The sequence below is a fragment of the Lemur catta genome, chromosome 17 (assembly GCF_020740605.2).
Source record: "Lemur catta isolate mLemCat1 chromosome 17, mLemCat1.pri, whole genome shotgun sequence".
NCBI classification, from domain to species: domain Eukaryota; kingdom Metazoa; phylum Chordata; class Mammalia; order Primates; family Lemuridae; genus Lemur; species Lemur catta.
The window spans coordinates 20,608,877-20,626,096 of NC_059144.1; the positions used below are offsets into that span (position 1 = coordinate 20,608,877).

Below are 17,220 nucleotides of genomic sequence, written 5' to 3' on the forward strand. Positions count from 1 at the left end.
TGAGCAAGTGCGAGACCCCTGTCTCTACTAAAAATAGAAAGAAATTAGCTGGACAACTAAAAATATATAGAAAATATTAGCCAGGCATGGTGGTGCGTGCCTGCACTCCGAGCTACTCTGAAGGCTGAGGCAGGAGGATCACTTGTCAGTGTTTTGCACTGGGAGTTTGAGGTTGCTGGGAGCTATGATGACGCCACAGCACTCACTCTAGCCTGGGCAACGAAGTAAAACTCTGTCTCAAAAAAAAAAAATCCCTCAAATGAACAATCAATCTTTGAATTGAAAAATAATACATACCTGGGTCCCTTTTATCCAAAGAGCATATTTCCGTTATGTATTTCAGTACTGCTAGTAGCCTCTGAGGCAGGTGGAAAAGGTCACTGGCCTCATTTTGGCAGGTGGCTTTTTAGCCAAAATCATGTAAGATACTTTATCATGGAAGGTGACTTCGGCAGGGACAGTCCTCTGCCCTGTAGCTGACGCCATTCCAATGTTCATTTATTCATTCATGAACATTCGCATACAACATAAATGTTCTTGTATTCATTCATTCAATAAAGAATGCCTGCCACGTGTGAGACACTGCTAAGTAATGAAGATACAGCAGTGAACAAGATGAATAAACTCGTGGAGCTTTTCTGCAACTGCAGGAGATGATAAACAAGTAAACAAATCATTAAACAAGCTCATTGCCGATTCTGATAAGCACTGTGAAGGAACAAACACCTTGATGCAAGGGATAACAGAGACAGGCTACTTGCAGTTGAGTGGAAAGGGAGGCCCTGTCTGAGGAAGCAACACTAGAGCTGAGACCTGAAGGGTGAGAAGGGCCCATCAGTACATACGGGGCTGTTCACATTCTTTTTATGATTTTTAAGAACGTCCAGGCAAAGGGAACAGCAGGTGCAAAGGCCCAGAGGGAAGAAGGGGTTCAAGGTCTTTGGAGAATGGAAAAGAGGCCACTGTGGAAAGAGTGGTGTAAGATGAAGTTGGAGAGGAGGTCAAGGACAAATCCTTCAGGGCCTCATAGGCCAAGGGAAGGAGTTTGGATTTTATTTTGCAGCTTCTCAGAAGCCTGTGTAGTGGGCTAGTCACTGGGGAGTCAGCAATGAGCAAGACACACCTGGGCCCACCCTCAGGGCACCCCTCCTGAGACTGGCTAGCTGCTTATGCAGACTGGGACTGGCTCCCCCTGCCAAATATATCCCACCTTTACTGTTCTGGGGAGTCACATTTCAATTTGAGATTTAAAAAAAAATGTTAAGGAAAGTCCTATGAAATATATCTCAGGCGATATCTCAATTTGGGCCTGGAAAATTGAATTGCCTTAGATTGCTGATGTCTGTGATCATCTCTGAAGGAGGAATGTTGAGAATCATGTGTAGCACTTTTTTAAAAAAAAATTGAGGTGGAGGAGGGGGGGTCTTCCTTGTAGAAAGAGAAATGGGGATGGTTAAGATTGACTCTGGGGCATCCTAGGAACAGAAGCAAAGTTAAAGATAGCTTTTCTGAAAGTTTTCACATAACCCAGAATACACTTGCTTTTTGAATACTAAGTAGTACTGAGCTGGAGTTGGTACAGTCACAAATTGACATAGCCCATTATGCTAGCAGTTCTATTTGTCATCAGATTATCTAACTGATGGGCCACTCTTTTAAGGTGGGAGTGGAAGTTTGGTCTCAGAGAACTTCTGAAAAGTCTCTGAGACTAAAAGAACCCAAGTACATGTTTTAGGAAATTGAGTTACCATAAACACAGTGTTTCACATGCATTGACTAAAAAGCATTAGATGCCACAGTAAGGATAAGAACCATCAGTTACATTACTACTTAGTACCAACTACTAGTTGGCTGATTATTCATAACAAGAAAAAACTAGAGTATCTTTGAAAATAAGAAGGTATTCATGTCTCATATTTCAGAACTTGGAGATTGTGCCATATCCATAGGTATAGGGCTGCTGCATTCTTTTTATGGTTGCGTAGTATTCCATTGTGTGGCTGCACCATAGTGTGTTTAACCAGTCCTTTCTTGGTAGGCATTTTGGTGGTTTGCAATCATTTGCCAACACAAAAAAATGCTGCAGTGAATATCTTTGGAGGTGACTTTGAACATGCCTCAGGGTATCAACAGGATGAATTCCTGAAAGAAATGCTCTGGTTTAAAGGGTATTACATGTAAATTTTTGATAGAGAGTATCAAATTGCTCTCCTAAGAGGTTATACCAATTTAAACTCCATCACTAATGTAAGAGAGTGCCAATTTTGCCACGCCCTCGCCCACACTGTATATTACTAAGCTTTTGATCTTTGCTAATCCAATGGGAGAAAAATAGCGCCTTATTATAGTTTTAATTTGCATTAAGAGTGAGGTTGAGCTTCTTTTCATATGTTTAAAAGCCATTTGTGAGCAAAGACATTTTAATGTCTGGCACTAGCCTTGAATCTAGAAATAATCTTTGCAGCGTGTCTAGTGTTAGCAGTGTAAATGCTGGATCCGGGCTTTAACTATTTGGGAACCAATCCCTTAGAGTACACTGAGTACCTGATTTACAGCTGGGGATGGGACATTGAAGAAATGTCATAATTGATCCCTACATATAGGAACTTCCAGATACCAGGTTGAAGGCTCTCATCACCAGCATTTGCTCTCTGCTGCTCCCAGTTGCCTGGTCCCATCATTTCCCATCTGTTGTTGCCCTGGCTCTGTGCAGATGCTCCTTGATGAAAAGGAGATTAGCAAGTGCTAAAGGTTAGCAGTCTTTTTCCCTCCTGTCTGCAAAAGGAGGGCACTGGACCAGAGCAGCGGTTTTCAGGCTGTGGGATTTTTTGTTGGTTGTTTCATTCCTTAAGTATAAAGAAGTTTTTTGAATTGAAGGCTTTGGGGGACCCCCGATCTACAAAAATGGTTAAAATTAGAGCTGCTTTCTGTGAAGAAGGGATAGAAACCCTGGAACCCTGTCCATCACCCTGCCGTCTCTTGGTGCCTTCCCTGTTGTTGTCCCTAAGACATTTCTGCAGAGCCCTAAGGCTCCTCAAGGCACAGTTTGGAAACCACTGGACTCAGTGGTGTTTAAGGTTTATTCTTTGGTGACATATCAGAGGCATCAGAGCATCACCAAAGAAGGTGATGCTTTAGAGAGAGAACGACCAGCCTTCTGAAGTATTTTATGTCAGAAATACAGTATGAGATTGTCCATTCTCAAGCTCTATAGAGCCTGTATTCTGCTAATGACTACTACTGTTCTATTCTCAGAATTTTGTCACTTGCATGTGTTCAATCTCACGTATGTTTTCATTCAGGGTATATTTTGAGCACCCATTCTCTTCTCGGCATATCGGATTTGGATTTCTAGTGGTGACTAATAGAGCACAGAGCGTAATGGGAAATTCTGATACTGAATAGTACATACAAACTAAAGACGTAATTACAAATTGTGGTGAGTTGATATGAAGAGAAATAACACGGTACTATTATATAAGACATCATATAGGTGACCTAAGTTAGATTTGGGAGTCAAGGGATGGTTTTATTGGGCAAGTTCTATTTGTACTGAGACATGAAAAGGGACTTGGAATTACTCAGATGTAAAGCAGGGTGAAGTATTCCAGACAGCAAGGGCAGCCTATGCAAGGGTTCTAGGCAGGAAAATGCTTGGCGCTTTGAAGGAACTGGGAGATGGTCAGTTAACGAGCATCTGGGAGTGACAGAAGAGATTGGAGAGGCAAGTAGGGACTGGATCATGTGGGGGCCATGCAGCCATGGATGGCAAAGATCGTACTCTATTCATAAAGCACTAATGTCTGTTGTTAATAACCAAGTGATCATTATAACACTTTATTTACAGCCCAGTGGTTCCCAGACACAGGTGATCTCGGGCAACTCCAAGAGCAAAATGTAGGGGAAGACGGAAGTCATTTGCACCAAAGACCAGTGACTCTTGAGAATAGTACCACAGCAGAAGACATTGAACAGTTTCTGCTGAACTACCTCAAAGAGAAGGATGTAGCAGATGGAAATGTCTCGGATTTTGATAATGAAGAAGGTAACTTTATTTTGGCTTACCTGTTTTTTTCTTTTTGAAGCCTATTATTGTAAAAATAATGGTACATCATTACAGAGAGTTTGGAAATAAGAAAAGTCACTTATAACCTCACCATGCTAATATAGCCATTCTCATTTTTTGTGTAATCTTTTTAAATTCTTTTTTATTGCACACCTTTTTACATGGTTTCAGCTGTAGTTTGAATGCATTGTGCCCTTTTTGTGTTTAGTTTTAAGCAACTCTGCATGTTGCTAGAGAGATTTCATAAATAATATTTTAATAGCTGCTACTAAGTGTCCATTCCCCTGTGGGATATTTAGGCTGCTTCTAGCTTTCACTCTAATAAACTGCTGCAGTGGATGATTCTTTGCACGTGACCTTTTCTTTTTTTGCATATTTCTTTAAATTCCCAGAAGTGGGATTTCTGGGTCAAGGATACGAACATAATTTAACGCTTGCCAAATTGCCTTTCAAAAATGTTGTGCCAGTTTATATCTTTCCTTCAGCAGTGCAGGATTAATACTGGTTTCACCACAACCTTGCCAACAATGGCTATTACCAATTTTGCTTTTTCCTAAATTAATAGGTAAAAAATGGTTCTTGTTATTTATCTTCCATTTCTTTGATTACTGGCAAGGCTGAATATCTTTCTGTATGCTTCTTTTTTAGCAGTTTTTTTTTCTTATGCCCATTGTCTATTCATATGCTTTGTCCATTTATTCACTGGTGGGAGATTTCAATGTTTTTCTTACCAATTTATATGATAAAGAAGAAAGGAGTTCAGGCTAGTTGAAGCTCTGGCCTGTTGTTTTATTCACAAGCTCAATCTGGAGCTTCAGGTCACGGAAGGATTAATAAATTATTAGAATCTCCTCTGCAAATATAAAATGCCAAGTCATAATGAGCTTGGTGGTCTCAGAACTATCCTAAATCGAACTGAGTCCCAAATTAGTTTGTTAGGTTGGAATTGAACAGAATTTTTTTTTCTTTTTCTTTTCTTCTTTTTTTTTTGACAATCTCTACTCTGAGACTGTAGTGAACTGAAGCCAATACTTCCAGGATAAGAGGAAATAGTAGCTCGATGTAACTAAATACAACAAATTCCTCCTAAATAGCAAGGAAGCATCACAGGTCCCAAGTAATGATTTATGCAGAGTTGAGCCTTGCTCTCCCCAAGGACAGAGTTTTCTGATCAGAAATCTATCAGGCTTTTTCTTCTCAGATTTGTTTCTTGAGCCAACCCAATCCCTCTTTTCATGAACTGCATCCCTCACCCAAACCTGGAAACACTGAAGAAGGGGAGGCATTCTGATCCCTCATAATCTGGATTTGCCATTCTTGTTTAAAATTTGAGCATTGTCAGTGAATCCATTCCTTTGTGACTGGCATCGTCTAGTTCTAGTTGATCTTCACTAGGAACAGACTGAATGAATCAAACCCTTCTCCCAATAGCAGAAAAATCCACAGCCCTCAAATAACATTCTGCAATAGGTGAATTTCAAGCAGCACATCCTCCTCTGGGGGGAAAAAAAAGCACAGCCCTATCATTCTTATGATTATCATTCGTCAGGTACACACTACATACTTGGCATTCTAAGGAATGTTTGGCTCGATGTTGGTTTGACCTGAGTTTTCTGTTTTAACCACATAAATGTACCTTGTCCATCTGAGGTCCCTTTCTCTAAGAAATTCAAGAATTCTACAAATGCATTTTCATTTATCTTTTCAGCATCTGTTAGGGACAGGTGCGGCCTCTACTGTAAAATTCTGTCTTTCCAGCAGGGGAAACTGAAATGGGAAAAAGTTAAGGGAGCAATGCTCAGCTCAATGGTAATAGGGGCTTGGATGCAGGACTGGGGGCTGTAAGTAGATAGAGGAAAATTTTTCAGGGATTTTGGCCTGGGTTTCATGCAACTCTCAAGTCTTTTTTGTTGCTTTAATTTACAAGCTTACACCTATCTCATGCAATGTAGCACTCTAGGCAGTGAGAGAATGGTAATACCTGGTAGCATTAATCTGTTTTAAACGTCTTATCAGCATGTGAGGTATATATGCTGTGTCCCTTTTCTCCAGATGAGAAGTTGCTAGTAGGTTGTGGAGGCCTGACTTAAACCAACCTCCTCTAACCAAAGCTCATGCCCCGTCTATTGGACCAAGCTACCCTAGCTACCAAGATCAGCAAGGCTTGTTTCTGGCCATCAGAAATTCCTATAGGCTGGTGGAGAAGACAGACGTGCAGCCCCCATTGTCAAAGGATGAAGCAAGAGGAAAGAGTGAAGGGCGGAGCAAAGACCAGCCATGGAACTCCCCAGCCTCAAGGCTCCAACTGAGAACCCTGCTGTCTTGTGTTTTTATTTTAAATATTCATTAATGTAAATTTAGAAAAGACCAAAGGCATAGGGAAAAAATTTAAATTATCTATCATCTTATTACCTCATCACCATTAATATTTTGTTGTACTTCTTCCCATGCAAAAATTTATACAGTAGTGTTCATGCTGCATATGCAATTTTGTATCATGCTTTTTCTCTTTTTATCATAATATTATTTCATAAATATTTCCCCTTGTCATTAAAACCTTTGCTAAACACAAATTTTAAGGACCTCAAAACATGCCATCGTATGGCTGTACCAAGGTTTATATAAGCATTCCCCCTTAAGTGGAAGCTGTCTTAGTCCATTCGTGCTGATGTAACAAAACACCTGAGACTGGGTAATTTTTAGAGAACAGAAATTTATTTTGTCACAGTTCTGGAGGCTGGAAAGTCCAAGATCAAGGTGCTGGTAGGTTCAATTGTCTTGTGAGGGCTGCTCTCTGCTTCTTGCTGTATCCTCCTAAGGGGAGAACACTGTGTCCTCACATGGCGGAAGGTAGAAGGGCAAGTCAGCTGAACGCTGTGTGAAGCTTCTTTTATAAGCCTTAATCCCATTCATAAGGGAGAAGCCCTCATGACCTAATCACCTCTTAAAGGCCTCACCTCTTAATACTATGACATTGGCCATTAAGTCTCAACACTTGAATTGGGGGGCGGGGGGGGACACATTCAAACCCTAGCAAGGGTTTTTCCCAGTTTTTAGCTATTACTGATACTGTTATGAACATCTTGACTTGTACAACTTGACCCAAATTTCAGATGGTTTCCTTAGGATACATTACTGGACATTTTCATCTTTTAAGTCCTATTCCTGAGTCCAAAGCTGGGGGTCAGGCTGGGTTGGGGCATCTCTCATTAGACACTGTCCCCAGTTATGCTCTTTTTCCAGAGGAGCAGTCAGCCCCTCCTGAAGTGGACGAGAGTGATACCCGTCCAGATGTGGAGCCACCGCTGCCAGTGCAGATTCAAGTAGCCACAGACGTGATGGAGCGCTGCATCCACTTGTTATCAGATAAAAACCTGCAAATCCGCCTGAAGGTCAGTGTGCGGCCCCTTCTCTGCATTCACACAGCATCAGGACTGAGGTGTGGCCGGGTTGGCAGTGGCTACACAGATGAGCAAGTCGATTCCCTTATCTCATGGTCCATGTGTGGTGGCCAAGAGACGGCATCGAGAGGAATTTATCTCTGGGGTGACAGTTTTACATCTTTCTGTGTCAGTTCAGATACCAACAGGGAGCTGAGCCCCCTGCATTAAAAACCACAAAGTCTGGGGATTCATTCAATCTCCAAGGGAAAGGATATCATTTTCTGAGCCGACTCAGTGTGGGCTGCAGGTTTTAATACTTTAAAGTGGTCATTCTTCCAAAGCTAACACTAGCTCTTATCTCTGTTTCTCTTTCCATTTTCATCCTAGGAAAAACTCCAGCACTTCATAATATTACATCCTGATTTGCTGGCAGTTTCCCAAGCAGCACTCCATCAGCAAGGGCTTAAAATACACAGTAGTGACTTCAGTAACAGGACAGGGGGGTGGGATTGTAGTGGGGCCCAGGGCTTTCAGAATCACCTAGAAGATCTTCACCCAAAGGAAAACAACACTCCTCCCTATTCCCAAGCAGAAGTGGGAAATGCGGCTGCTTTAGTGACGCCCGTGAGTGACAAGAGCACGTTGCCTTGCTCAGGGGTGATGGGCTAAGAAACCTTCATCTACAGATTATCTCAGATCTCAGGGTCTGTGTTTTGTTTAGTCTTCCAAGGACACTGCTTAGCATTTATCTGTTGTTCCATTTAGCAAGCACTTTTGAGTGCTTGTTACATTCCAGGTTTTAATGTAGGTGCTTGGGTGATACCATCAGCAAACTTCAGTATAACCTTCAAAACCCTCCCTTTTATGGAGGCTTTGTAGCAGCTGTATTCACACCATAATTATTAAGAGCGTCAGTTGGAGTCAGAGCTACATAGCTGAGTTCCAATCCTAATTCTGCCCCTTACTAGCTGTGTGACCTTGAGTAAATTAATTCACCTTTTTGAGCCTCAACATCTTCATCTGCAAAATAGAGATAATGGTACCTAACTCACAGAGTTGTGGGTTATAAAACAGTTAGCATGAAATATGACATATACAGTCATTCATTCACTAAATGCTAATTGAGGACTACTGCAGGCCAAACAAAAGGTGTATAGAAGGGAATGATGCAGACACGATCCCTGACTTTATGGAACTCCTGTCTGTTGTAGGAAGAGCGGCAACTCACACACACAAGTCGAGGAAATGCTGTCAAGATAAAGCAGGTTCTATGTGATAGAACATAGAAATTGGCCCATGTAGCAGATATGTACTGAGAACCTACTCTGTACTAAACCCTCTTGAGTAAGACAGAGCTTACATGCTGATTTAGACTAGGTCGTTGGGGAAAGCCTCTCTCAGATGGTAACATTCCTAAAAGTTGAGAAGAAGCTACCTATGCAAAGGGGCAAAAGCAGGGAGAAGAACATTCCAGGCAGAAGGGGAAAATGTGCATCTTTGAATCAGTGAAATATAATGTAACTTGTCCAGTTAGTGACAGAGTTCAAATTCAAAGCCAGTCAGTGATAGCAGGGCCCCTTCCACTATACTACCCTGCTCTCCACTGTACTACTGAGCTTTTCCTTGTTCCCCTGCCTAACTAGTCACCCCCCAATGGCAGGGTCTCTTCTGTCCCAGTCTCAGTGTGGACCAGCATGGAGTAGGCACCCAGTAAGGGTTTACTGCTTACTGTTGGCAGGTTCACTCTGTCTCTCTGACTCAAACGTGCACTGCACCTGCTCTGTGAAGGCTGGCCCGTCTGCAGGCAGGAGACCTGCATTGGTTGTCACACTGCCCACTGCTTGTGACACTGACGCAGGCTGTCCATTTTCAGTGAGCTTTGAGATATGAGAGATCAGGAAACATTCTTAAGGCAGGTAAAAAATCAATTTACACATAGGCTAGCCCAAACCTCTCTTGTGAGATTAGCCTGTACCTCAGCTGCCTGCTTGGCCTCTCCATGCAGCAGTTAACAGGACTCTCAACGTGCCCCTCCTCCGTGGCTCCCCTGTCATTCAGCGGCACCGGCATCTCTTCAGTTGCTGTGCCTGAACCCAAGCAGCACTTTCTGATACCTCTCTCCCCCTCCCCAATATCCAGTCCTTCAGCAGTTTCAGCCATGTCGTCTCCAAAACAGATCTCAAATCCCTTCACTTCTCTGCCTCTGCCTCCATTGCGCGGCCACATCCCTCTGCTTCTCTCACGTGAACATGTGCCGTGGCCACCTGAAGGGCCTCCTCACTTCTCTCTCCCCCTTCAAGTCCCTTCTCCACTCAGCAGCCAGAATGACCTTTTTAAAACATGACTTGTATCATGTCACTTTCCTGCTCAGAATACTTTCATGGCTCTCCACTGCACTTAGTACAGAATTAAAAATTCCTCACGTGACCCCTTTGTGGTCCAGCCCCATTTTACCCCTGTTGTGTGTTCCGCACAGCCCGTCCTTTGTTTGCTGAGCACAGCAAGCTCTGTCTCACCTCAGGGTCTTCCTCGTGACGGTTTCCGGTTGTAGAAGCACTCTTTCACTCTTCACAGGACCAGCTCGCACTCAGACTTCATGTCCCTTTCTAGAAGCTACTTCCTCAGAGAAGCCTACCTGACAGTCTGTGTGGTTTAGATCCTTCCTTTAGTTTCTTTGCATTTCACCCTTTACTTCCCTCCTTGTTGGCAATCACCTCTTCATTTGGTCGCTATCTAATTAGGGTCTTTTCCCAGTTGACCATAAACCCCGAGAAGGCAAGGAAATGTGTGTGTTTTGTCCCTGTGTGTCGCGCCCCGCCCCCCGCCCGCCAGTACCTAGCTAGTGCCTGGCATGTAGTCAGCACTCAGTAAACAATTATCCAAGTAATGCATTTGTAAATTACATTCTTTTTAAATGGTGACTTGATCCCAGGAATCTGGTTTCCAGCCTTTACACCATCTACTGAAATCATATCTTTTCTTTCAGGTCTTGGATGTGCTGGATTTGTGCGTGGTAGTTCTGCAGTCCCACAAGAACCAGCTCCTTCCCTTGGCACATCGGGCCTGGCCCTCGCTCGTGCACCGACTCACACGAGATGCCCCCCTGGCCGTGCTCAGGGCCTTCAAGGTACCGCACTGATGCCCCCCACTGTCTGTCATGAGGATGGAGGTAGGAGACCCGGAGCTCACCAGCGTCTTTTGGACTGGTTCTCTGTTTATCTGACTGTAGTGTCACATACCTTGAAGAAAGTATAGAAAGTAACAAAAGCACAAAGAAGAAAATTAAAGTCAGTTTCCTTTTGAATTTGAAGCAGCGTGAACTAGCAGATGAAAAAGGCCACCAGTATTTATTAAGCACCTCCTGTGTGCCAGGCAGTGAGCTCAGCACTCCTCCATGCACAAGCTCATCTCACAACCAGCCTTCTGTGGAGGAAGGTATATTATGTCCATTTTTGGCAGAGGAGAAAACAAGCTCAGAGAAGTTAAGGAATTTCCTCAATATCACACAGCTAATAAGTGATAGAACCCAGATCAGTGAGTTCATGCCTATGTTCTTTCACTGCACCTCAGTGAAGGAGCCTCAGTTCTGGCAATGGGCATCCTCTGTCCAGCCAAGCGACTTTGGGCAAGGCCTGACCACTCATTTTCAGGTTGGTCTTAGGAACACCTATCCCACCTTTCTCATAGTGTTGTCAAGGATAAAATGGGACTATTTGGTGAAATGCTTTGGAAAGCTAAAAGCCCTATATATATGTAAGGTATTATTCTCCCTGACTTAGTTTGGCTTATATTAGCATACATATTTTAGCTTATTTATTTATATCCTTCCTTGTTCTAAAAAGGACTTAAGGCAGCCTACAGAGATACGTTTACCATGGCAAGCTAACATAAATTAGAAGAAGGTAAGCAAGATGAAGGAAAGGAGAAAGATGTATGGAGACATAAAACGAAGCCGGGAATGCATCTAATGTACGTGGCAAAAGTAGTTTGGTTTTCTGTAAGATCCTTCAGCATATACTGGACCAAATTAAAATATATAAAATTGTTAATATTTTTTCCCAAAGCAAAATGCACAAAATGACTGTGTGTGCATGTGGGGGGTGGGGGAGGGAGGTTAGGGCAGAGGTGGGGAGGTATTGCCAGATCTTATTCAGATGTGCTGTTTTTCTTTATGAAAAATAATAGATTATCTCAGATGACAGCAAGCGTAGAAAAATGAAAAATATAAAGATGTGTGCGCTGTAACTGAGGCTGCTTTTGTCACGTGCAGACATGTTGATGACACCTGAGGTCTGTAGAGCCTGTGCAGTCCAGCCGAGGGACCTGAAATGAGTGCCTTGTTCTCTGCAAAGTTGGCAAACACTCTGTGTGCTCGTTATGCCTTGCTTACCAATTTTTAAAGAAATTCCTATTATCCTGTGTACTCAGTCTTGTGCAGTGGGGCAAAACGTTTCAATATGTTCTGCTAGAGAAAGTTTAAAACGAGACATGCAAAGAAACTGTCTGTTGTGAAAGATAGAATGAGGGTGATGTACATAAGAGATTGTGCAGTTGAACGGAAGGAACACCGAGTCAGCTCCAGTGACAGCATTCCTGCCTTGGTTCAGCCCAGGGACCTCAGCCCGGTCCCTGCCTTCCTGACGCCTGTGTGTAGCAGCAGCTGGGCCTTAGTGTTTGCACGGCTAGCTAGAGTTAAAAGCACAAGTATTTTCTCAAGGAATGTTAGGAAGATTCAAGGAATGATCTATGTGAACTGCTTTAAGCTCTTCTTTTTTTTTTTTAAACCAAAAAAAAGAGAAAAATCAAGGTATTAATCATACTCATCCAACCCAAGATTCCTTTGAATTATTCTCCGTGTAATCTGTATTTATGGATAGAAGCAGCCATGCCTTGGGAGCAAAGACCTCCAAATTCATAACTGTCAGAATCACAAACCATGGGCAAGGAATTAACAGCAGTAATTCTATTTTTTTTTTTTTTTTCCAAGTAGAGACCTAGATGAAATTCAATTACCAAGCATTCTTTAGCTCTCTTGCTGCCTTGGCAATGTTTACTCACCAGGCTGGGGGAATGTTTTTGCAGGTTTTGTGTACCCTGGGAGGCAGGTGTGGCGACTTTCTACGGAGCCGGTTCTGCAAAGATGTCCTGCCTAAGCTGGCTGGATCCTTAGTCACCCAGGCTCCCATCAGTGCCAGGGCTGGACCAGTTTACTCACACACGCTGGCCTTCAAGTTGCAGCTGGCTGTCTTACAGGGCCTGGGCCCCCTCTGTGAGAGACTGGACCTAGGTGGGTACTGCATAGGCCCACCTGAACACATGCACTCTGCATCTGTCTCACCCCTGCTGTTGCACTCTGTTCAGTTGGGCCCCATCTTCTCCCTTCGAGTGCACCTCCTTTAGTCTTACTTTGGCCTCAGTTGTCCATCTATCTTGATGTTTTCTTTGGTGGGATGGAGTAAAGAGCCCAGGGCATCTTGCCTAGCTGTTCCAGTTTCTCCAGACAGCAGTTGGTCACTGCTTGTCCCAGATGAAGCCTGAGGGCTGATGCTTGTTTTGTTTTTCCTCTCTGCAGGTGAGGGTGACCTGAATAAAGTGGCTGATGCCTGCTTGATTTACCTCAGCGCCAAACAGCCCGTGAAATTACAAGAGGCTGCCAGGAGGTACGTCTGCTTGATCACCCACATCTCTTTACGTTTGTTCTAAATTACAGATGATTTGCTAATGGCGATAAGAGTTGAGGCATCTCTGCTCTCTTTGCTCTTTCTCTCTCTCCTTGCCAGGTTAAGATGATTTCTTTAGCTGTGCCAACTCTAGAGATGGTATTTTTGCTAGACGCATTTGTCTTTGCCAGTAACCTTTTCCTCTGCTGCAATGTCAGCAACAATTCCAGAGGGTCAAAAAGCAGAAGGACGGTGTGCTTGAGGGGACACAGCACCCTCCTGGTCAGACGAGGCTCCACTTCTGGGCCTGGCAACCAGGTGCCAGCACCTTTCCATACCTCAGCTTCTTCAACAGCAGAGCAAAAGCGCTGGGCTCCTGATCTGGCATGCCTACACTCCGTGAAGGGTATTAGATAGGCATCGGTGCCACAGACCCTTGCAAATTGCATCCAGAATTGTATGTGTATGCAGACAGGTGCATGCGTACCTTTTTCTAGACAGAGTCCGCACCATCCATCCAGTTCTAATAGGAGTCTGTGACCTAAAGAACATTAAGGACCACCAGATTTACGGCTTAAAGAGCCTTTTCTGATACTGAAATTATGTGATTCTAATTTCCACAGTTTTGACCGTGCTTATTAGAGAATAGCTGTACCACCTCTAGCAGAAGGAGCTACTTCTGGTTCCTTAAATACTAAGGGATTTTAACTCGTGAGCTGAGACTCTGAGCACAGCAGCATTCCCCAGACTTGAGACCCAAAGTGCACTTTGGCCTTCTGTCCCCAGCTTTCCTTCCAGCTGGGAGCAGCCTGCATCCTGGAACTGCCATCCTGGGGTGCCTGCTGCTGGGGCGAAAGCTGGGCCGTGCAGCTTGGTGCTGTGTGCTGCTGTGGGCCCTGGGGCTCCTCCAGCCTGACCAGCCCTGTGTCCCGGAGCAGAGTCCCTCCTGCTTCCCAGGTTTCTGCAGACACATCCCTGATCATCCTTAGTGGGCAGGAGGTAGGAGTCAGCTCGTTCCCCGAGGGGCTAAAAGGCTGCTCTGACTGTGGAATGAGGAGAGCCAACTTGCTCCCTTATAAACCTTGCGCTCCCTGGGAGTGATGGGAATATCCTTTTGAGTTGATTTATTGTCCTTTGAAATTTTTTCCTCTTGATTTCCCAGGTTTCTTTTTTCTTCCTGTCCCTTCCCTGTCACATCTCTTAGTCCCAGAATCAGTCATGGTTTCTCGAGCACAGGGACGCATCCCAACGAGCTTCTTGTCTCCGGTCATGCCTGTTTCTTACAGAACCAACTTAGGATGAAAACAGTCCTTCCTGGGCGGTGCCCCTGAAGCTGATTGTGCTGTGATTTAAAGTACAACTCAAGAATGTAATGAATTTATCTTGAAGTAAATTCTTTTAGATGCCTGTTAAGACCAAGAGTTGCAGAGAGCTGATTTTCACATTCCCTGTTCCATTCCACTTTTCCTATACCCACCCCTTCCCATCCTTCAAGTTTAGAACCATCAAACAAGCTAATATTCCCAATTCATTATCTTTTCATTTCTAATTCTCTTTTTTGCCGCTGAAAGCAATTAAACCCGGAATTGGGCCTTGCTGAATCTTGAGTTGGTATTCAAGATGCCTCAGAAGGAAGAAAATATAGCCAGACCACTTAACTGTAGCTCCCTTTGTTTGCTCCAGCGCATTCCAGCACATTCCGTTCAGGGTTGAGTCAGATGACCTCTCTTCTGATGGGCTGGGAGAGGGAGGAAGTGCAAGGCTGATTGCTTCACACACATCACCTGCAAACTTATTTTGAAGTCAGGAAAAAAACCAGTGTTTTCCTTGACCAAGAGCTGATTTGGCAACTTGATTCAGAAATTAATAAGCTCTCTAAATGGAGAAGAAGCCTAAGACAATAGGAAACCTAGTCTCTTTGTGAGCCTCATTACTGTGGGAAGAGAGTGAGGTGGTTGAGCTGATTAATATTGAAGCCATACCTACTAGTACTGAGGAATGAGGTCCCCTGAATGAGATGGAGTTCCCATCTCAGCAAACAGCCCCACTGTCCATCTAGTTGTTGGTCCTTAATTCTTCTCTTTCACACCCCACATCCATTACCAAAAGTAACGCCTACCTGCCTCACTTGGAAAATCACTCTCCAAACTGTCTGCTGCTCTTCACCTCCAAGCTACCAGTCTAGGCCAGGCCACCATCACCTCTCACCCGAATAACCACAAGATGCCTCCTCACCAGTCCCCTGCTTCCACTCCTGCCCCTCTAGCCTCTGGGTATTCTCCACACAGCAGTCAGAGACACACACACACACACACACACACACACACACACACACACACGTGGGAGAAGAGAAAGCTGTGTATTCTTTGCAAAGGCCAAGGGCGAGTCCTGTTTAGTGTTCAGAAGAACCAGTAAGAGAGCTATCCAGAGATGAGCTATCCAGAGATGACCAGATGCAGTGAGTTTCTGACCCTGGGCAGATGACCAGCTTGCTTTGGAAGTGGGTCCTCTGTCCACCAGGGGGCTGGGGAGGGAGCTTTGAGGGCAGAGGGCTGCTCCAGGGCCCCCCACATTCTGGAAGGAAGTGGATGTGTCTGTGGGCTCCTCTGGCAGTGGGTTAGGATCTGCTGGAGCGGCCTTCACCGTGTTGGGATGGAGGCAAACTTGGTGGCTCCATAAAAGTTCCTCTTTATGTGCATTATGGTTGGATTTTTCCTTCCTCCTGTTTGCTTTTCCTGGCTCCAAAGAATGACCAAGGCTGTGTTTGCTTTTTTAATTTGTCATATTAAATATAGCCTTTGTGGCAGGCTTTTACATCCAGGCTGTAAACTCTAGAAATGGAAATTGATCAGAGGGTGGTTGATATAACCAAGGTTGTAAATGCTAAGAACGGAGATGCCATTCCAGTTTAATGCTTTTATCTAGCGAATGTGCCTCGTATGGAGGGGGCATAAATCTTGCAACTTGGCGGGAGGAGGGGCAGGGTCTTACTTTGCTGTATGTTACCACCAGGTGTCACTGTTAACTGGCGATGCAAACACACACACACACACCCCAAAACTAGCTCCCCAAAGTCCATCTAGTTAAATAACTTTAATGGATAACAAATGAGTAAATCACATTTGGGGTTTGGGAAGAGGGGTCAGCATACCAGGAGCTAAAATAAGGCAGTGTCCCTGAGGGTAAGCACTAGGTTACAAATAACGGGTCAGATCAGCCACTCCCCCATCTCTGCAGAGGCAAACTTAACTGATTATAATTCTGAGCCTCCAAGATGTCTCCAGCATCCAGTGGGCCTCCACAGTTCTGTGTCTTTCTGGTTACGGAGCTTTCTTTCCCATACTTGAAAGTAATTTGAGAACATACACTCCAAATTTCTGTTTTTCCTTGAAGTCGGTAGGTACAAGGACTCAGCCTGTTTAACTCCATTAAAACCTCGCTCCTTGGGCCAGTCTCTTAGCAGCCTCTAAAACTCCCTGTGTTTTTCAGTGAAGTCTTATATCATCTAATAAGCCTTCTGCTCTAGGCTAAAAGGAAACAAAACTAGCCAATACCTGTTTTTAAAAAGATGAAGTCCATGCCCGACAAGTCTCATGATAAAGGAACAAAGCTTTTAGGCTGCTTGGTCTCCACCCCCATCCCTCCCCAACCTGTGAACCCCAGAACCCAGGCAGGGCTGCAGGGTGCCAGCAGGTAATGACCAGCTGGTATACCTTCTGGCCGTGCGAGCACTGGATGCGGTTATTGCTGTAGTCCTTGACTGGGGCCTGGGGGCGGGGGTGCCCCTCCCGCTCTCTGCCTAGCTGTCGTGTATGAGCGCAAAGGCAACAGTCGTGGGTTGGACAAAGCTAGGTTCAGATCTTACTGGCTGTGTGACCTTGAGCAGATGACTTAGTTTCCTTTCATTTCGTTTCCTTCCTCTATACACTGTGGGTGATAATGACCCCATTCTCACAGGGTCTTTGTGTGGATGAATTACATTAATGTGTGCAGGGAGTCCACTCGGTGTTCATTCATTCTCCAGATGGGTTAAGAAGCTGCTACTTGCTGGGCACTGTTCTAGGCACTGAAATTAAAATAAGACAGGCGGCCTCTGCCTGTGTGCTTATGT

At 44.3% G+C, this 17,220-nt stretch overlaps 1 protein-coding gene across 4 annotated transcripts in view; it reads left to right on the top strand.

The window, feature by feature from the left end:
- The window catches only part of TTI1 (TELO2 interacting protein 1), a 47,391-nt gene that overhangs the window by 21,446 nt on the left and 8,725 nt on the right, over positions 1-17,220 (top strand). For 3 of the 4 annotated variants that reach the window (XM_045528602.1, XM_045528603.1, XM_045528604.1), the window contains exons 3-7: positions 3,848-4,045; positions 7,310-7,458; positions 10,436-10,576; positions 12,532-12,736; positions 13,022-13,109. In XM_045528602.1, the coding sequence (XP_045384558.1) occupies positions 3,848-4,045; positions 7,310-7,458; positions 10,436-10,576; positions 12,532-12,736; positions 13,022-13,109 (781 nt within the window). Of the gene's footprint in view, positions 1-3,847; positions 4,046-7,309; positions 7,459-10,435; positions 10,577-12,531; positions 12,737-13,021; positions 13,110-14,395; positions 15,435-17,220 lie in introns of those variants that run through there. The other variant, XM_045528605.1, reaches the window with a different exon arrangement.